The sequence below is a fragment of the Myotis brandtii genome, unplaced genomic scaffold, assembly GCF_000412655.1.
Source record: "Myotis brandtii unplaced genomic scaffold, ASM41265v1 scaffold1298, whole genome shotgun sequence".
Taxonomy (NCBI): domain Eukaryota; kingdom Metazoa; phylum Chordata; class Mammalia; order Chiroptera; family Vespertilionidae; genus Myotis; species Myotis brandtii.
Genome location: NW_005354586.1, coordinates 11,639 through 34,539, shown reverse-complemented (window position 1 = coordinate 34,539; position 22,901 = coordinate 11,639). Strand labels below are relative to the sequence as shown.

The 22,901-nt window shown below is 37.7% G+C and overlaps 1 protein-coding gene across 1 annotated transcript in view; it reads right to left on the bottom strand.

The window, feature by feature from the left end:
* The window catches only part of VPS41 (vacuolar protein sorting 41 homolog (S. cerevisiae)), a gene marked incomplete at its 5' end in the record, with an annotated part of 122,226 nt that overhangs the window by 94,309 nt on the left and 5,016 nt on the right, over positions 1 to 22,901 (bottom strand). Inside the window, 2 exons of the mRNA XM_014534377.1 lie at positions 5,696 to 5,773; positions 12,516 to 12,623. Coding sequence (XP_014389863.1) covers positions 5,696 to 5,773; positions 12,516 to 12,623 — 186 coding nt within the window. The remainder of the gene's footprint in view (positions 1 to 5,695; positions 5,774 to 12,515; positions 12,624 to 22,901) is intronic.

Genomic DNA, 22,901 nt, shown 5'->3' with positions numbered 1-22,901 from the left:
ATGACCAAAAATGCCTTACTTTTAACTATAAATTCTCAAATCTTCCCATTTGCTCCAGGATTTCACCTCTAGTTTCACATGAAACCCTTCTTTAAATTAAGGTGGAATAAATTTATCAACAGGCAATCTTGAAGTTAGAGAACTCTTGAAAGTCTCAAAATATGGGTTCAGTGAAAGCAAAAGTAAAGATGTAAAGGTCCCAGCTAGTTCCTTGGGAGATCTGCTCAATGTCCCCACAACCTTGTATCCCTGTCACTCCTAAATGCCATGGCAACTAGTTGTTGCCCACCCCTCCACTGCCAATTATTCTCCCTAAAGCCACCAAGAACTTTCTGGAGCTCATGTAATGAGACCTCTTTCAGCCTCTCTCAGCCACTGTGACAACTGACCCCGCTGATCACTGCTTTCTTCCAACCTTCTCTTCCCTCAGTAGTGACAACCACATTCTCTCTATTATTGAACTTACCACAATGAGCTACATAAACACTGTTGAAAAAAAGAATAAAATAATAAGGAACCTTTTTGTTATTTATGATCCTGTGACAAGAGCTAAATACATCATTCTTACCTAGCACATCAGTGTTTTTTTAAAAGGCTATAATAATCCATGAACACATTGAAGAAACCCCAAACACTTTTAAATGTCAAGTGAACATGCATAATAAATAGTAAGGGAAGAAACTGGAAAAAAAAATCCTACAATAAAAGATGAAGGACATGTTGCTATTAAATTAAATACTACCAACCTAACATATTGACGAAATGTTGAGAGCTTCCTCTTTGGAAACAACACCTTATTAAAGGTCCTAGACAATACAACCAAATAAGAAAAAGATATCCTATATAATAAAAGCATAATATGCAAATTGACCCTAACAGCAGAACGACCGGTTGCTATGACGCGCACTGACCACCAGTGCCTTACAGACAGACGCTCAACGCAGGACCTGCCCCCCTAAATGGTCAGTGTGCTTCCACAGGGGGAGCGCTGCTCAGCCAGAAGCTGGCTCATGGCTGGCAAGCGGCAGTGCTAAGGATGTCCGAGTAACGGCTAAGATGTTACTTGGACATCCCCCAAGGGCTCCCGGGCTGCCAGAGGGATGTCTGACTGCCAGCTTAGGCCCAATCTCCCGGGGGGCGGGGGGTCAGACATCGCCTGAGGGGTCCCGGACTGCGAGAGGGCGCAGGCCAGGCTAAGGGACCACCCCCTCACCCCCTGAGTGCACAAATTTTCGTGCACTGAGCCTCTAGTAAAAAATAAAATAACTAGAAATTCAGGTACCCCAGAACGGATGCAGAAAGAGAAGTGCTGTTGTGATGACTGGAAATGAAGACTGATGGGGCCCTGGTTGACCATGAGGAGTCCATCTCAGCTGATAAATTTCTTTTGGGGATTCAGGTCAAATGACTTTCTTCTTGGAGTCCATATGTGGAACAAATAGGTTTATTTCTTTGGTGTTTTAAGAACATGCTTACTTATGTAACCAGGCTCTGTGAAATGGTTCCCAATGCAGGTCTAGTGAATTGACTCCAGGAATTTTTTAGTAGAGACATAGCAACTTGGTTTACAAGATGCTTCTTTTGAGAATTGTTGAGAGATGACAATCTACTTGGGAAATGACTTAAAAGGGGAATTGATAAAGCAATGTTTTTACACTGGAGAGCTTTATAACAATAATTTCTGTGGCAAAGATACAGCTGAATTTGTGATGATTTAAATGGTCTTCAGGTTATATATGAAAAACAAGTTAGGCAGTTTTTATTTGATTAATAAGTTGGTCTCAGCTATTTAAAGTATCTGTATTGCCCTTTTTAGATAGGTGATTTTTTTCCCCATTTGTGAAAACACAAAGGCTTTACTTTCTTAACTGTTTTTAAATAAATAGAATGCATTAGCAATGCTGCTGCTATCATGTTACAAATAAAAGTGAGAAAAAATTAAGAATGTCTTTTCTCCTAACAGATTATTCCTTTATCACTGATGGTATCTTACATATAGAGAAATTAAGCAAAGATATCTGTGGGCCCTGCTGAGATGTTCACGTAGGTTTGCAGTCATCATGGATTTGCACCATACTTGGCTTTCTTGAGCTGACTTTGTTCATGAAGTTTGTCCTCAAAGGTGCTGCACAACAGATGCTTAGGACTTGGGTAGTTTAAGGGGAAGCCCTCTAAGAATTAATTTTAAAGAATAATAATACATTTATTGTTCCTTTTCTAATTGCATGGTTTCTGGGGTGATAATCCCATTTCTGTTGCATTAACTCATAGAAAAAAAATATATTCTCTAGGGCAAGCATGTCAAACTCAAAGGCTAACACGTGCCCAATAAACAAGGCATGCGACCCACAGGCCACGAGTTTGACATGCCTGCTCTAGAGAATTGCTCTCTGGGAAAAAAAGAATTTTGTTTTTTGGAATTGTCATGCTAGAACCCTGTAGGCTAGGAATCTTGACAGCACAGCCAGCTGCAGAGGATACCTTATTCATGGTGTCCACCTTTCAGTTAAACCTATTTCAGCATTAAAACATCAGTATTTATTTCTATTCTAAACTATTATTTGAAATAATAATAATTACTGCTCCCAACAAGGTCCTGCCTTTTAATTAGACTGTGCATCTTTCCTAAGTCCTTGTTTCTTTATCAGTGGGGTCTAGTGGGCCAAAGTAAAGGTGCATTTTTTTTAATCTAAATATTGTAGCCAAGAAAAAGCCCATCTTTGCCTAACTGATGAATATATCGTCTCCTCAGAAAGCCTCATCTATTCTGCTCCTCAGAGTTTACTTCCATTTCTGTGATGTTTATATCCTCCATTATTCCCTGTATAGGCCCTAGATTCTTCTCTTAGCTCATTCTTTCTTTTGCTGGTTTCTTATATCGCCACCACCCTTGTTCAAGTCTTTATTGAATCTCAGCTGGGTTATTGCAGTGAAACCCAACTGATCTCCCCGCCACACGTCTCTCCTAATCCATCCTTCACAGAGCTGCCCAAGTAATCTTCCCACAGGAGTGCTGGGATTTTGTTACTCCCCTGACTGAACACACTTGAGTGCCTCCTTGATGCCTGTGGAATAAAACAGAGCTCTTCTTGGCAGCCCGGAGGGCTCCTGCTGTCTGGGCTACAGTCTTCTCCACGCTGTGGCCTGCAGTGCGCCCAGACGCGGTGCTTCCGCTACTGCTGAAACGTGCTTTCCCATCTTTGCCTGTGGAGATGCCCAGTGTCCCGCCTGCTTTGTGACACCTTCCTTGATGACCTCACACAGGAGTTCACCTTTCATATTCAGTGATTGCTTCTGACTCCTTCAGCAAACATTCTGTGAGGATGTGCAGGGGATGTAAAGAATAATTCAATGCAGCCCCCTGGTCTCAGGTGTAATTAGTGTGGAGCTAGTCATGTAAACAATGACCTATCATATAATGTGTTAAATTCTAAAATAGAGGTCTTACCAAGTGCTGGGGTTACAGACTGTACATAAAATACCTTGAAGGCAGGCCTCTTTGTATCGTGGAGGGCTATTGGTAATATTAGTTCCTCTTTTGTTAAATGCACTTATTGGTAAATTTCTCTTCTGCACTATTCCCTTGCAATATTCCAATAACTTTGCCTTGTCTGGTAAATCTGCTTTCCTTTTGTTTTTTAAATCACTCCTTTCTTTGTATCTTTTTTGGATACATGTATAAGCAAGGAAAATTGGCTCCGTTTAAAAACAAATAATCTTAATTGGACTTCACACATTTATTTTTCACCATTTTGAAAACTGTCAGTTGTATTTCTTCTCAGGTCATTTATGTACCGAACACACAAATTCTTTTAACAATGGCTTTTCAGTAAAACAGATTGTTTGACAGTGGTATCATGCCTACCAACAGCATAGCATCTGGTAGCTGGCAAGAGCTCAGCAATTCTAGTATGGATATTAGAAAGAGGAAGTTGGCTGGCTCCTTATGCTGTTGCTCACACTGATTTACTCAGATGTTCCTACTAAAGTTTTCCTCGCTCATCTGCCAAACTTAGTACTGGAGACAACCATCCAAGGCATCAAGGGAGACGTCCCCAAAATGTCTACTCTGGACTGTTAAGCAGGTGGGCATTGCAAGCTCTGGAGAGAATGCGCTGACTCCAGTTAGCTACTCACCCATCTCTCTGCAGAGGGCAACTGCAGGTGTGTAGCATCCCCAGGTCACTGTCTTAAATGTGAACAGTGTTTCAGTGATGCGCAAGTCTCATAAGGGTAACATTTACCATCTCAATGTGCACCTGATCGAGCACAGTGACAGCAGGCAAATAAAAGAGGAAATGTGGACCAATAGGCTGATTTAGCCTTTTGTCGAAGCTATGTTTTAATCTGTGCCCAGATTGTGAATAACTGTCTTGAATGCACGTTGTGTGGAAGCCAGCCTCCTCCCATTCTCTGCTGGGATGGGGCAGGCACAGGCAGAAGACGAAGTTTAACAAAAGGAAAACGGCTCTAGGAATCAGCAGTGTGCCAGCTTCCTAGGAAGCAATCCCCTCCAAATCCTCCCTGTGTTTTTAAAGGTTGTTAGGATTTAGGAAACGAACGTCTGTCTAATAAGCCCTCTGCAGACTGAAAGGCTGGTCCATGCCCCTGCCTCTGCTGAGGTTGTACCATCCTGGCAGTGCGCAGCAAGAGATGAAAGTCTGAGCCTTTCACCAGTCAGCTGGGCACAGGGGCTGTGGGTCTTGGGCGGCGGGTAGGGACAGCAGCCTGGGATTTGAGGGGTCAGATGCGGTTGCAAATGGTCCTTGTAAGTTTACAGCATCTAAGTCACACCCAATGTGCTCTCATAGGGGAGGTGGTTAGAAACTCCTGTTAGAGGATGTTTTTTAAAGTTTATAAAAAGGTATTTAGGAATATTTTTAATGAATAGCAAAGACTGATATATAAACTGTTTATAAATTTAACTGCAGAAAATTTAAACCCAAGTGTTAACTTGGAACAGTGATGACACAACAAATGGACAAAATTGTTTTCTTTCCAAAGAGGTGAATCTTTCTCAAAACTTCTTTCCATTTGTCTCATTCCCAAATGATTTTTATTTCTGTGGGCGCAGCGGCCGTGGGAGTGGGGCTGCAGGCAGGCAGGCAGGGGACCAGGGGCCGCGGAGGGAGGGGCCAGGCGAGGGCGCGGAGGATGGGCCAAGACCCATCCCTGTGCCCACCACAGCCTCGCGGCCTACAGTTCCTTTCAAGGTTCATGAATTCGTGCACTGGATCCCTAGTTGCTAATAAAAGGTTTTTCTTTTAATAACATTTCACCTAGACATTGTATAGTGTTATAATTTTAAAAGAACACATATAGAAGTATTTTAAATGCTCCACTTAAATCCAAATGGATGGCTATAATTAACTAAAGAAATGCAATTAAATAAATTTATAAAAGTAGATTTTAAATGGAATTTGTATGTAAAAGATAATCCAGTCAAAATATAAAATGTATACATATAAACAGACCTCTTTCTTTATAAGTTTACCTTTAAAATTTTTAGCATATAACATTCAGTTATATAAGTATATACATATATATATATGTATATATATATATAATATATGCTCTTAGCACTTGATTTAATCGATAAATATCCTTTATGCTATTAAAACAAACTGCTAATATTCCAAAACACAAGTTTTTGCATGATATTTAGCTCATACATTATTTTATACTGTATACGTACCACATCAAACTTCTGAGTGATGTTCCCCTGGACATCAAGTAAATAAACCTTGCCATAATGTGTGCCCAGTGCCAAAAACTGTAAGAAGAACAAAGAGGTCAGTTTATTAATGTACCATTAAAACACAATTACTAATAAAACCATTTTCAAACTCAAGACTCTTAATGCATAAGTGATTTGTACTGCCTTAGAAGATATCCAATCCTCGGAGACGGTCTATTTCCAGCTTCAGGGAAATAACAGGACAGGGCCTACTTTATTGTGAGAGTGCAAGCCAGCTGTCAGAATGACTCATGAGGACCCTCATCTACTGACAACTAATGGTGTGTATGTGGTCTGTACACAATGCCTGATGGACTGAGGCAGCAAATTAAAATGCAGCTATGAAAGCATGACCAACCTAAGGTTGAACTCAAAGTCAGAAGGGAATTATTAAGCAACTTGCCTCAATTTATGGCAAATGTGTAAATTTGTGCTATCATTTAAATTCAACCTATATACACACAAACAACAAAGTACTATTATTTTAGAAAGGAAAAGCCATGCCATATATCTAGAGATGAAAAAACTCACACATCTAGAGATGAAAAAACTCAGATGTACTTATACTATCAGTTAGCAATAGAATGCCTCTATAAAAGTTAATGTATAATACTGAGTGTAAATGTTTATATTCTAATACAAAAAAATCTTTTTCTGTCACAAAATAACTGCTGAGCTCCATATTCATCTTATGATATGAAACTAGTTCATAACTTCCATTGTTCCTTTAATCTGTACTAACCTAAATAAACCAGAAGAAACTTTAGGACTACCTAAAATATGACATGAGATTTTTCTCCCTTTTTATTTCCTTACATACTACTCAAATAGTTCCAAATTCCCTATTTCATTGCATGTAAGCATGCTTCATTGCAACCTATAATGAAATGTTCAAATTTATAGGCACTACTAAGCATTTCAGTCAAGCAGCACAATCTTTAAAAAAATAACCTTATAGAAAGTCAAGATTTAAAAAGATTTATCAAAATGGAATTGCTTAAAACGAAATTTCAGTTCAGGCACTTAAAATATGAAGCTACCTTAAAGAGGAGTCACAAAAAGGGAAAAGAAGGGGTTCATTAGAAATTCATCCCCAGCAATGCCTTTCACTCCTGCAAGGTTGCCTTTTTTAAAGAAGAAAAAAGTCCCCTGGGTAAAAAAATCAATACTGGTTAATAAAACATCAGATGTGCAGACATAACTAGGTATGACGATTCCACTGCACAGGCCGCCTGAATGCACCAGGTGCCATGCCGATTACTCATCCAGGGCAGACAGCAAGCCTGGTGAGAAGAGGATGCCTGGGCCCTGGAGAGGGAAGGGCCAAGAGGTAATTCTGGGGGGAAATTAGTTGCATCTAGAAACAAAACCAGGATATTTTCTCCAAAACAAAAGAACATTCTAATCTGAAACAGAGGACTCAGCTGGTTGTAATATTTTTCTCTACAGTGACACTGACCATATTTGAATTAAAAAACCATACAATACTAACTAAAACCAAACAGTACTCCACCTCACTATACCCCAAGTACTCTGAAGTACTGACTTCCTCATAAATACTGTATTTACTTTGTTAGGAAACTAAGGTGGGTTGGAGCCTCAAAACGCTTTACTACTAGGTCATTCTCTGACATCTCTGTGAAGGCCATATTTGAACTTCCAATTATATTTTATTTTATTAGTTTGAAAGGTTCTATGTAGGATACTTTATCCAAAGATTAATTCCTTCCCTTTTTCTTATTTTATTCATTACTAGTTTAATCCATTTAATAGTTAAGATCTGAAACATAAAATAATTATTTTGATTTTATAGCTTAACCTAAAAACTATCATTACTTTAGAATATTGGGGAGGAGGTGGAGGAGCGGTTTTCATGATAAGCTACCTTTTGTTTATAAAAACATTTAATCATTTAGATTAGATAAATCACTGCTGTTCTCTTTTAGAAATAACTTAACGTGCCTAAAATAATCCAAGTTTGATAAGCCAATTGGAGAGGTCTTCAAAAATTTATTTAACTATGAAAATTATTGATGAGTCATACATACATTTGCTAATGCTTTTGACTACTTAAAATACAACACACACAAAAAGGCAAAATTGGCCATAAATCACAAATGTAAATACAAGTCCTTTAAATGTGACTATCTTTCCAGGCATTAAAATTTGTAGCTATTGGATTTTTTTTTAATCCTGTCAGCACCTCCAATCCAGGATAAGCAAAGAATAAATATAGCTTTATTAGCCCCTTCCAGGTTTAATTACAGAAACTTGATTCATTTTATAAAGTATCAGATTGTGCACCCAATCCTTTTGAACACTCCCCTAACATAACTGCTTTTACTGGACTTTTTGTGTTTTTGGTTGATTTTGTTTGTTTGTTTTCTTTTTAAATATATTTTTATTGATTTCAGAGAGGAAGTGAGGGAGAGAGAAATAGAAACATCAATGATGAGAGAGAATCATTGATTGGCTGCCTCCTGCATGCCCCCTACTAGGGATTGAGTCGGCAACTCAGGCATATGCCCTAGACCAGAATTGAACCCGGGACTCTTCAGTCCGCAGGCCAGGCTCTATCCAATGAGCCAAACTGGTGAGGGTGACTGGGCTTTCTGTACGTAAACAAGTAGAAGTGACAAGCAGTCCTTTGCAGAGGAAACATTTCAAATGTGGTCAACTGCATATTATCTGTTTCACATCGCATTTTTAGTATCAAAGCAGAGAGTGCCTTCAATTACATGAGAGGAAGTAAGTTGGGCAGTTCATATGTCTTCCCTAGAAACAGTCAATGAATGGCAGAGCTAGGTACAGAATTAAGAGTTAAAATACTCTCCACTGCACCAGAAATCTCATAAAAAGAAACATGAGCCTCAGATCAAGAGTGTATGATCTAAAAGTTAGCACGGATTATAGTTCCAACTGTCCAAGGCTCCTTGACCAAGTTGGTTTAAGTATAGTGTTGATAAAATGTGATGTCCGAGCATGTAAACTTTGTTCTCCATTTCATCCATTCAATGGTTCATTCAACACACAAAACACAAAAGCAACTACAATATGCTTAGACAATAAGCAAGTATGACTTAAAAGAGTGACACTACAATGAGCGAGAAAGATATAAAAATATGATTAATTATAATTAAATTTAAGTTTACTTAAAATGGAATATCTCTAAGAACTTTATGAAACATCAAAGATATTAGCTGTGCTGAACTCTGAACTTTGAAAGAGTTGGACAATAGGCTCTGAGGCAAATGAGGCAGACTTGTGGTAAAGACTATTTTAGGCAGAGTGAATACAACTTGCTCAAAGGCACAGAGCAAAAAAAGCAGAAAAAGTCAAGAAATTACACGCAGTTTTACATGACAGAAGCACCCAGCTCATGCCCAGGGGAGGAGACAGGCAATTGGGCAGGAAAGATTGGTTAATAGAAGGCATTAATATTTATGGAGAGATGAAAGGTAGAAAAGTTTAAGGAGGGAGTATGTGTGTCCAAATCATGAAGACATCAGGGAGCCAATGAAGACTTCTAGGAAGGATTATCCGATCAGATTTGAGTTTCTAGAAGAAAGAACTGTTAGGAATGGACTAGAATGAAAGCAAATCGTTGAAGGAAAATAGATTGGTTCACAGTGCGTGCCTTAGTTCCAGGGAGAAATAAAGAATGCCTCAACTAAAAGCAAAGGACTCAGGATGGGACTGCATTCAAGCAGCTGAGATGGGGTGGAGTCCAGGCAAGAGATGTTATGAGTAAAAACAGCCATGCACACCCTAGCTGGTTTGGCTCAGTGGACAGAGCATAGGCCTGTGGACTGAAGGGTCCCGGGTTTGATGCCCAGCAAGAGCACATGCCCGGGTTGCAGGCTCCATCCCCAGTGGAGTGTCTGCAAGAGGCAGTCCATCAATGATTCTCTCCCATCATTGATGTTTCTCTCTCTCTCCCCTTCTCCCTTCCTCTCTGAAATCAATGAAAATTTAAAAAATTTAAAACAAAAACAAAAACAGCCAAGCACAACTGTCAGAGCACCACAGTTATGACAGAAAGTGGTAAGACACAAGGCCAATTACACAGAGGGCAAGATCATTGTCTTACATACCACATTAAGGAACTTTGACTCTATTTAGTAAATAATGAAAATTATACAAGGTTTTAAAATACGTACTTTCAACAGATCATTTTGGCAATCAGGTGGCAAATGGGTTAAAAGTAGAAATATTAGACACATAAGTGCAGACAGAAGATGAGGACCTCAGCTAGGGCAAGGGGGTAAGAAGAGCACCATGACTTAAGGAATGATTGGGTGTTAGAGGAGCAGGGTCAGCTTTGGCTTACATGACAGAGGAGATGGTGGCGCCAACAAATGAGAGAGAGAACAAAAATAGATGCAAGATTAGAGGGAAAAGATGAGTTCATTATGAACATGCTGAGTTTCAGGTCAAAACAGAACAAAAGGCCCTAACCGGTTTGGCTCAGTGGACAGAGCGTCCATCTGTGGACTGAAGGGTCCCGGGTTCGATTCTGGTCAAGGGCATGTACCTTGGGTTGCGGGCACATCCCCAGTGGAGGGTGTGCAGGAGGCTGCTAATTGATGTTTCTCTCTCATCAATGTTTCTAACTCTCTATCCCTCTCCCTTCCTCTCTGTAAAAAATCAATAAAATATATTTAAAAGAAAAAACAGAACAAAAGATAGAGGTGAATAAATAAGTACAATATTCTGGAAGAGGCAGCGTTGGTGGTCATAGAAATCATGAAACTGAAAAATCACAAAATTAGAAGAAATGTAGACAATGGACCAAACCTTGGGAAAACCAACATGTAGGGGAAAGATGGAGGTAAAAGTAAGTGAAAGAACCAGAGGGAGTAACAGAAAGATCAAGAACCTAAAACAGAATGGTGTCATGATACAGAAGTTTTGAGAAGGCGAAATCCACAGTTTTAAAAGCAGTAAAATGTCCATCATTTGGTTAATGGATAGACAAAATGTGCTGTTTATACAATGGAATACTACTTTGTGCTATTTATACAAAGGAATGAAGTACTGATACATGCTATATCACAAGGAATCTCAAAAACATTACGCTAAGTGAAAGAAGCCAGACACAAGAGACCAAACAGTGTATGAGTCCATTTATATGAAATATCCAATATAGGCGAATCTATAGAAAGAAAAAGTAGATTAGTGATTATGTGGGGCTAGAGTTAGGTCTGTTCCATGACATAGCATATATCACTAGGAGAGAAGGTGGAAAATGAGGTGAGACGAAGAACAAAAGTAGACTAAAAGGCCCTTGAACAGGACGAAGAAAAGAAAGATGGGTATGGATTCAGGTGAGTTGGGAAAGGGGTCAGGAACTGAGGTTGACCATGCCTGACAGTTTCAATTTTCTTAATTAAATAGAAATGACATCACCCTCTAAAAGTGAAGGAATAGTGATTGAGAAGGAGGGTTGAGGACTAAAGAAACTGATGAAGAACCAATAACAGCATTTTTAGTGGCTGAGGGATACAACGAAGGACAGGGGCATCAGAGAACTGAAGATGCTGGTGAAGTTAGGATAGTTAACCATTAGATAGAAAATTTAAAGAAAGAATGGATCAGAGACCAGGGCTCTATAAAGTCACAGAACAGGATTAGAAAAATTAACACAGAAGCCTGACAAACAGAGAGTATATTTAAAGATCCTCAGGTTCCAGGTCCTGACACCATCTGGAGTGTGGCCTTAATGGCGGGAGATGAAACCGTGTAGAAGTGTAATTAAATTAGGTTGAAGAACTGCAAGGCCAGTCTTCAGCGAATAAAGGAAAGTGACAAGGAAGTTGGGAGCTGGCAGCATGGGGGGCGGGGGAGGGTGTAGGTGGTGGTGCAGCTAAAAGGCAGGTGCCTCAAGAAGGGTGTTTCTGGTAAAACCAGAGACAGCGAAGGTTCTAGTGACAGGCTGAGTGAGTACAGGAATCTGCTTACAATTCAATGAAATCTGAAGTACAAAGGAACTGGGTGGGGCAAGGAGGAGGATGAGCAACACTGATGGTCACACAGGATAAAGCAGGAATTGGATCAAAGTTGGGAAGTCTGCCTTTTGTGGAGGACAAAGGCTCACTCCTGGGGCTCACAGGGCAACAGTCGAAACTGCCTGGCTTCCAATACTCCAATTATGACACATTTTGTTTTGGTCCAAGAATGGGCTAAGGGTGCTGTACAGTACTTAGCCTGCACTCAGAAAGCTGGTGGGAGCTTTGTTTCAGCAAAGACTCAGATGTGGAATAGATTAATTCATTCATATAATATATATGTAAAAATGTGGGGTCATTCTATTAATTCCTAATAACTCCAACATAATCCCTTCTACTCTTATGAAAGCACTGAGCTCCACACTATTTCTAATCTTAATACTTTTCTATTCTACTACTTAGGATTTGAGGAATTAAGTAATAGTCTTTCCAAGAACCACTTACTATAAATCTTGTACATCCATCCTTGTCTAAATTCTACTTGATACACCCTTACAGTGTGCTCTCTCTGTGTGTGCAAATACACATATATAATGTTTTTGGTCATCCTTGTCTAAATTCTACTTGATACACCCTTACAGTGTGCAAATACATATATATAATTTTTTTGGTCATTGTTTTGATTTTTTGTGGTGAGGAAGAAGAGAGGAAGAGTGGCAGAAGACACAATTACCTCTAAAAATCACCTCTAAAAGCTTCAGGACTCCAAAGGATAAGCAAGCTTACAACAGAATGACTTACACAAGAATCACCTACAAGGGCTACCTTACCTTGTCGTGGACCGTCATGCAGCTAGCGGCATCCTTCTGAAGGATTTCAGTCACCCCATTGGAAAGCCTTTCATACTTCAGTTTGGGTTCCTCTTCACTCTCTTCTTCCTGCACAGAAAGCAGAGAAAATGACCATTGCCATGGATTTATCTGATACTGTCCAAGACTCAAAACATGTTTCTTAAGGGGGACCCAGAGATGGTTCCCTCAATGATTATCAATAACTACAACCACAGCGAAAGGTAAGATCTTCATGTTTCACTTTTCCAACGAGGTGTATCAACTGCTACAACGAACTGTAAGTTATTTTGGTAGAATAACTTCAAAAGTTGAAAACAGGATTACGCACACTTACTGTTAATAGTAATCTACTGTGGCATATTAAATACAAAACTGTCTGACCACTATGGAGACATAGGCCAAAGAAAGTGAGTCAGCAAAATACTTGTCATTATGACCTCCTGGTCATAAAAACTCACAGCAGTAAGATAGGAATATAATAAACCTCTAAAGGACATTATTATATTTCAAAAATATTAATATTTTTGTCAGATTTGAGAATAGCTTAATTAGAAGACATAACCACAAAAACTAAATCAAAGAAAATTGTAAATTTTATATAAAGCAAAATGTATTCTTCCCCTTCAGATAAAAAATATTTTAACATTCCTTTTAAATAACTGGTAGTCCATGAACAATCATTATTTATTTAGTTTATGTTAGAAAATATTTGTTTACTCTTATATAAATAAACCTACATATGCATGAAAATTTCTTAATCAGCCGTGGCTGGTGGCTTAGTGGTTGAGTGTCAACCCATGAACTAAGAGGTCACTGGTTCGATTCCCAGTCCAGGCACATGCCCGGGTCGTAGGCTCAATCCCTAGTAGGGACCTACAGGTTATTTATTTAGTTTATGTTAGAAAATATTTGTTTACTCTTATATAAATAAACCTACATATGCATGAAAATTTCTTAATCAGCCGTGGCTGGTGGCTTAGTGGTTGAGTGTCAACCCATGAACTAAGAGGTCACTGGTTCGATTCCCAGTCCAGGCACATGCCCGGGTTGTAGGCTCAATCCCTAGTAGGGACCTACAGAGGGCAGCCCATCAATGTTTCTCCCTCACTGGTGCTTCTCTCTCTATCTTTCTCCCTTCCTCTCTAAAAATCAATAAAAATATATTTAAATAAATAAATCCCCTCAGGTGAGGATTAACAATAACACAATAAAATAAATGTCTTAATCATTTATAGGTAATATTACTAACTTTATATGTTTAACCTCAGTGTTGAAACAGCATCACAAGATATCCTTAATCCTCATAGTTAAGTTAGGAAATCTCTAATGACTATAATGGCCATTAATTAATAAATCAAGGATAGATATAAAAATTACTACAGTGATTCTGAAAAATATTTTATTTTACTGCATTGGTATGTAACGAGAAACCAAACAATGTGCATATATCAATACTTGTGATAGGATAAAGCTGGACAAATCAGAAGTTCACAAAAATAATCTACTCATAGACTGCAGGTAAGATGTCAGCTTAGGTTGTGACCATCTGAAGGTTAAAATGGGGTGAGAGTGTCTGCTTCCAGAATGACTCACTCAAACGGTTGGCAAGCTGGTGCTAGCTGTTGGCAGGAGGCTTTATAGTTCCTTGTCTCATGGACCTCTCCTCGGGACATGAAAGGTGACTTCCCCCAGAGGAAGTGATCCAAGAGAAAGCAAACTGAGCTTCAATGCTGCATATGGCCTACCCTAGCCTCAGAGGGCGTACACTGACACTTCAGCAGTATTCTACTGATCGTACAGGTCAGTCATGATTCAGAGTGGGAAGGGAGGGCACAAGCGCAGGAATAATAGGAGGTGAGGATCATCGGAGGCCATCGTGTGGTCTAGCTACAGAGTAGCGATTATATTTTGAAAGCAATAAACCTGGTTTTAAGAAATCAGCATTCCACGCATATGATGAGCTGTCAAATTTTCTTCCCCAAGTATATACAGACTAGTAGTTGTTTATTTAGTAACAGTGTTAAAATCAAAGGCAATGTTAACTACTATTTGCAAGAATAACTTTAAGAACTAATAGCAACAAATGGACATATAATAAGCACAGTTATCTAAAAGACCAATACTTCTTTTAAAAAGTAGCTAATGATAATCAACCCAACCCAAGGAGCTGTTACATGTCAAGAAGTGACCTGTTACTAAAATAAAATATGAAATAGCTCATTAACCAAGTATAAAGAACCTAGAAAAAGGAAAATCGCAAACAAAGCCACAAGTAAACACTTCTACTTATGTACTCACAAGCAAGAAACAGAAATCATTACAAAGTTAACATCAAATGTGGCAAAAATGATGTGTGCATTCTGAAGTAAATGTGTTAAATACAAATTGAATCCTGAATGGTAGTCTCTATAATAAGATGCCACATGTTGCTCAAGTCTGGACATCAAATGTGCATCCAACGTGAAAAGTTAATTCTAGCCTCTAGACTATTTTGCATAAAAGCACTCATCCACGGACCATTAGATAAAGTTACTGTAAATAAGGTTTGCCTGTCTTATTTATAAGTGAAAACTAAATAATTCCTCTCACATAAATATATAAAAATAAATACTTTCACAACACAGTTCACTGGAGCATTCGTGCCAGGCTTCAAAAACCATAAATAAAATGAAAACTCCAATATTAGGCACTTGATGTAGCATTTCACACTTTTCTGACAGGTATCTTTTATGTTAAGCTAAAAGCAAGCTAACGGTGAATTTTTAAGTTTTTTTTTTCTGCTTGCTGTAAACAAAGAAAATAGAAAGTGATTCAAAAATACAATTCACAGAGGTTATTCTACTGCTGCAGACTATATATCACATTCTAAATAAAAAACAATTTTTTAAAAAATCAAGCAGATTTAATATAGAGTTTCACTTTTTTAAAAATTTAAACACCAAAAAGGCTTCTGTACAACTTGAACTTCCAAGGAAAACCATCCAGTGTTAATAAGAAGCAAATCAAAATTTTTGTGAAATTTTCATAATCAGGCAAACCTACAAATAAAACCATCAACAGTGTGTTGAGATGACAGTTAACTGCGTTTCTATGACAACCCAGTGGAATAGTACAAGTCCTGAAATGCAGCTAAGCAGAGATATGAAGAGAGTGACATTTACCCATACAAGAAAAATTTGCAGCTTTCCTTTAAAAAGAATCAATTCTTCAACTAACATGGATTTTCACTCAGTGTATAGCACTTTTAATTCAAGACAAGTCCTTTAAACCATTGTACAGGATTCTAGAACACTCCAAAAATAAATTTCATATCACAGTCATTCTTACTGAATTTTGAACTTAAAAGCAAAAAAAAAAGAAAAGACAACTTTTGGGATAACAAATTAAGGCAAGCCTCTTATTTTATTACTAACATTAAAGGTAAATTTGCATGGTGGGAGTCCTGTCACCTAACATAGATACCAATGAGAATACAGCCCTTTCACCTGATAATTTCAAACTTGGGTATAAGAAATTTTTTGGTGTGTCAACCAACTTTTCATGCTGTTTTAATTTTATCCATATCTTCACACACTGGTACATTTTATAAACCATTACAGTCCAAATGAAGACTTGGATTTTATTTTTTTTAAATGTGTGTTACATGAATTCTGGAGGTTAACAGAAAGATCACTACCTTTTCTGTTGTTACTATTAATATATAGAACTTAAAATTTTATTTCTGGATACTATTTATTAAAATCCAGTTTTGTCTTGTTTTATTTTTTTCCACCCCACAAAATAAAATTGCACTAGATAGACTGAAGAGGAGAGGTAAGATACAAAGTCCAAGTTAAGTTAGTGAAAAATACCACCAGTTGAGCATTCCTAGACAATTCACAATCTCACTCTATGGAGATGGCCTTTATCCCACCCAGCTTCACCTATGAGAAAGATCTCAGCTGAACCTCTAGGAACTTTAAGAAGGTGATTGACTGGTTTCCTTGGTCTCAGGCCATAAACTACATCTGACCAGGGACAAATCCTTTTAATAAATATCCAGTGTTTTAAAGCTAGACATAATAGGGAACACTCACATACTCAAAAAAAAAATATTGTTAAAAAATGCAATTTAAACTTCCACACTGAAAAAGCAAGTATTAATAAAAAGCAAATTAATAATCAACCATCAATAGAAAGGTATAAAAGAAAGTCTTTCCTCTAGAACATTCTCTATAGAATTCTAATTACCTTAAGAACTGAAATATTCAAAACTGGTAAGTCAACCTTCTAAGTTTAAGATACAAAGAAGCTATCAAAATCTAATGTCAGAACATTTCAATTTTAGAAAATTTACATTTTAAATAATTCTCTCTTCATAAATCATAGCCTATATTAAAATATTTATTTTTATTACTATTAGAAAAGATAGAGGGAGAACAAAAAAACAACAACAAAAACCACAGTTGGTGTCAAATACAAATAAGACTTTTTTTTAAAGCATAACTGAAATTATACTGTAAGTCAATCAAAGCATACAATTTGAGTCTCAAAAACACAACTAACAAAATTTTTAAGAGATCTATTCACTATATATTATCACCAAAGTAACATACTCAAAAAACTACATATCATTGTATAAATCAAATATAATTATACATTTATATGAAACTATAATGGTATCAATAAATGTACATGGACAATACAGGACATCTCCAAATATGCTATACCAATCTTGAGCCTTTCCAGAAAAAAAGTACTATGATGAGAAATACTGTATAAAAATGTAAAACGCATATGGTTAAATAAGTGGTCTTCAACAGGATGTGATTCTGTGCTCCTAGGACATTTATTTATTTGGCAATGTCTAGGACATTTTTGTTATCACATCTGAGTGGGAGGAGATGGTGCTACTGGTATCTAGTGGGTAGAACCAGGGATGATGCTAAACATCCTACAATGTTCAGGACAATCTCCCAGAACAAAAAATTATTTGGCCAATAATGTTAAGGTTGAGAAATCCTGGGTTAAATAAATTTCAAAAGACTACTGTATAAACATTAAAATCTATTTTTAAAGACTAATAACGAAGAGAAATGTTCTCAAAACATTGTATTAGGTGAAAAAATAGGTCATAAAATCTGCTTTGCATGATCCAAATTTTACTGAAGAAATTTATACACACACATGGGGAAAAGGGGACCAGAATAATAGCCACGGAAACAGTAACCGTCCTGTGCTTCAGTCTCTTCATCTATAGAACGGAAGTGACAATAGGACCCATATCACAGGGCTGCTGTCATCATTCCAGAAAACAGAAAATAAAAATCCCTAATGAGCTGTTACCAATATTTTCTAAATTTTCCAAAATAAACATGTATTAAATTTACTACAGAAATAAGTATATGACAGCCCTAGTTGGTTTGGCTAGGGTCCCAGGTTTGATTCTGGTCAAGGGCACATGCCCGGGTTGCAGGCTGGGGCACGCAGGAGGCAGCCAATCAATGATTCTCTCTCATCATTGATGTTTCTATCTCTCTCTCCCTCTCCCTTCCTCTCTAAAATCAATAAAAATATATATTAAAAAAATAAGTATACGACAAAAATAAGTAATATTTTAAAGCCATTGTTCAACATCCTCTTCAAAACTTTGTATTTACTGAACTAAGATGCTTATCTCTGAAAGCTGCTTTCCTTATCATAGCACTATGGAAAAGTGAGAAAAAATTGAGCCTCTAATAATTGAAGAGCTCTTCTTAAGATTCACGAGATATGCAGTCTTCATAAACCCTGGTCTCTCCTTTGCCCTGTAGTATCAGAATTTCATGTTCAAGTGAAGAAGGAAAAAAATAAGGTGAAAGTTCTCATGCCCTAAGCCAAACACCATAAACAGGTTCAAATCCCATCATTTACTTTATATTGGGAAAGCGATAAGAATATATAGGGGAGGACCAAAAATGAAAAAAGCAAATAAGCTTTTCATTTCTTTCCAGCCACATGGAATAACCTTACCAATCTTCAAGATATGACATTCAGGTGGACAATTCCCACCACTAAAGCCAACATAACCCTCTTTTCCTTTCTTCCCTCCTTAGAAGCAGGGTTTATGCCTTTTCATTGTTCTGAACTTCACCTACCAAAACTGTGTGTACAGTCATGCAGCTAGCATGACTATAGGTACCTAATAAAGAACAGTGAAAACAAAAGTATGTAGTAACAGAAGACTGAGTTTAGAAAGAAGCTTTTTTAAGACATTCTCGTTGAGATTTCCAGACAGGAAAAGCCAAATCATACACTATCAGCCAAAAGGAACCTCAGAGATCATCTAAGCTATGTATTAATTTACAGACAGGGTGGCTATTCTGAAACAGTATAAATTATAATTATAGACAAATATATAGAAATGAAGCTGTATCACCATCTAACAACAGTACTAAAGAGGTCCTGCCAACTAAATTTTCATGAAAATTACATTTATTTATAATTTATGTTTATTCTTATATAAAAAGGAATATGCTACAGTTCTTGGGATTATCTTATATTTTAGAGGAGATTGCAAAGAAGCACCCTGCTAGCTACCCCCATCAAAGTCTCTGACAGCTTATCAAATGTTTTTATGAAGATAAAAACTTACAATAACATTAAAAATTAAGATAAATGATTATCAAAATCAAGGGGAAAGCTAATACTTATCTTTAATATGAATTACAATTCATGACACACCTTGACTTGTTTGATGAAAGCATAAACTACCTGACCAAAAGGTAGAAAGATGCTTTCAGCAATCCCACCAGCCCTCCATGCCCACGACTCGGAGCCTGCTCCTCTAGACCAAGCAGACACCCTCCTCACCCCTTAGAACTTGTCCTCCAAAAGGAGGTGACCATGGGCCATTGTTTCTCCACACCAAGGTTTCCAGCCCTGGCCACCAACTGTCTACATCCTTCTTCTACCAGCAGAGACCACAGCCCATAACAGCTGGGCAGTGCATTATCGATGGTCTAGGACCATGGTCGGCAATCTGCGGCTCGTTAACCACATGCAGCTCTTTGGCCCCTTGAGTGTGGCTCTTCCTAAGCCTTAGGAGTACCCTAATTAAGTTAATAACAATATACCTACCTATATAGTTTAAGTTTTAAAAATTTGGCTCTAAAAAGAAATTTCAATCATTGTACTGTTGATATTTGGCTCTGTTGACTAATGAGTTTGCCGACCACTACTCTAGACCATTACACTCCATCTTCTCTGGACTCCTTTCATTTCTTGAACTCACTAATCTCTTTACTGCCTTACGGACTGTGCATTTATTGTCCCCTGGAATAATCTACCTATCTAGTTGTTCAACCTCACTCCTCTTTCACTTACACCTGCAAATCCTAGTCAGCAAATATCCTGGCTCTACTTCAAAAATACCCAAGTCCTTTTTCGCCTCTAATAAGAGTTTCCAAAGCCTCACAGCTAATCTTGCTGCTTCCTACTTGCTACACACCACTACCCCAGAATTTTTTCAAGCAGCATCTAGAATAATCTTACTAAAACAAAGCTTCTGCACAGCAAAAGAAACCATCAACAAAATGAAAAGGGAGCCCAGAACATATTTGCCAATGCTACATCTGCTAAGTAGTTAATTTCCAAAATATATAAGGAACTTAAACAACTTAACAAAAGGAAAACAAATAATCCAATTAAAAAATGGGCAAAGGATCTAAATAGACATTTCTCCAAAGTGGACATACTGATGTCCAAGGGACATATGAAAACATGCTCAAAGGCACTAATCATCAGAGAAATGCAAATTAAAATGACAATGAGATATCACCTCATACCCACCAGAATGGCAACCATCAACAAACCAACAAATGACAAATGCTGGCAAGGATGTGGAGAAAAGGGAACCTTAGTACACTGCTGGTGGGAATGCAGACTGGTACAACCACTGTGGAAAACAGTATGGAGTTTCCTCACAAAACTAAAAATGTAACTGCCATTTGACCCAGTGATCCCACTTCTAGGAATACATCCTAAGAATCCTAAAACACCATTCACAAAGAATAGATACATTCCTATGTTCATAGCAGTGCTATTTACAACAGCTAAGATCTGGAAATAGCCCAAGTGTCCATCAGTAGATGAGTGGATAAGAAAGATGTGGTACATTTACACCATGAAATACTATGCAGCTGTATAAAAGAAGCTCTTACACTTTGCAGCAGCATGGAGGGACCTGGAGAGTACAGCCCAAGTGCCCATCAGTAGATGAGTGGATAAGAAAGATGTGGTATATATACACCATGAAATACTATGCAGCTGTATAAAAGAAGGGGCTCTTACACTTTGAGACAGCATGGAGGGACCTGGAGAGTATTATACTAAGCGAAATAAGCCAGTCAGAGAAAGACAAGAATCACATGATCTCACTCATACGTGGAATCTAATTAACAAAATAAACTGATGGACAAAATAGATCCAGAGACATAAAAGCATTGAACAGAATGATGAATCTCAGAAGGAAGGCAGGGAGAGTGAAGGAGAGATTAACCAGAGAACTTTATGCATAACCCATGGACACAGACAATAATGTGTAATGGAGGCCTGGTGGGGAGCATGGGCAGGGTGAGGTCAATGGGGGAAAAAGGGGGAATATCTGTAATACTTCCAACAGTAAAATTTGATTGATTGATTAAAAAACAATGACTCTCCTGCCAGGCTGTGGTGGCTCAGTGGTTGAGCATCCACCTATGAACCAAGAGGTCATGGTTCGATTCCTGGTCAGGGCACATGCCTGGGTTGTGGGCTTGATCCCCAGTGTGGGGCATGCAGGAAGCAGCCAATCAATGATCCTCATCGCCAATGTTTCTATCTCTCTCTCCCTCTCCCTCCCTCTCTGAAATCAATAAAAATATATTAATAAAAACAACAACAATGACTCTCCAATGGCTTCCCATCTTACAGTAAAAACCAGAGTCCATACATTGACTTACAGGCTCTATGTTCTTGGCCACTCATTACTTCATTTGCTACCACACAGCTCCACCCCACCCACATCCTTGAAGATGTCTAGCATGACCCCACCTGACCAGACTGCATTTGCTCTTGCTTTTACCTACAAGACCTTTCCCCCAGGTATTTACTCACATTTCATCTCCTTAGAGAGGCCTTTCCTGACCAAGACAAATCAACACCTCAGTCCATGCCATAGTCCTCTTAACCCAATGTTATCTTTTTTATCTTTAATGTTTATTACCACCTGATATATATGTTTTTGCTTACTGTCTCCCTCCTTCATCAAATACTGGTGTATGTTAGCACCCAGAAAACAAAAGTACTCAATAAAAATTTGCTAACTGAATACATGATCAATCAGTCTATCTTGGACTGCCTAAAATAATTTTTCTCCTAGGTAGTGAAATTATAAATTCTGTTCAAAGACATATTACGCTAGAGTTATGTTTATCTTTCCGATCTCTAACAAGTGGCAGAAATATAGGTTCACAATCTGTATTTGCATCCAGAAAGTTTCTACTAAGTTTCCAAACATAATTTTTATAATATATGCTTCAAAGGGAATGTTTATCCATGCCTGTATGAATGATGCAATAGTCAGCAGAACCTGTTAATATTAATAGCTCATTAAATGGAAGAGCAAATTTTAAATTCAAAGGCAATTTGGAAGGATCTATTATAATCCCATGCTTCATTTTTCTCAGCAATCAATCTCATAACAAGGTGCATTACCATTTTAGTTACTATAAATTTGTTTATTATAATTAATACATGTAAAGAATCAATTTATATTTTAATAAATTATTCACAATGTTCCACTCACCAGGTAAAATAAATAAATAATTTTTGTGTGATGCATTTCCTGACTTTAAAAAATCTATCTCTTGATTTCTCATGACTGATTTTTATTTTAACAAATCTGAAAAAGAACTCTCCATTGGCTGATACATCTAGAAGTTGCATTTTATTTTAATATTAGTTTCTCAGTCAACAAAAATTGCATGTTGGTTTATTTTAAATAGCTATTTGTCAGTCCACAGTTAATATGTGTAACATGTTCAAGGCCTCCTAATTGTGATATTTGCAAGAACTAAGCCAGATCTGAATGGACATCTATTTAGGGAGTATGTTTGTTAATAATGATAACAAACGTTGTAAAGACAGAGGTGGCATTAATTAACTCTCTGTCATTACATGCCATGGCTCAGGCAAGGGGTGATATCATTTATATGCAATCTTTGTTACAAAGGAACACACTATAAACAGAATAATCCTTAGTTTAACTATCCAGCTGCTTTCACAAACAACAAAAAGTCACTGGAACCCATACCTGGTACAAAGCAGACCTTATTACAAATTGATTTCCATTAAGTACATTCCTCT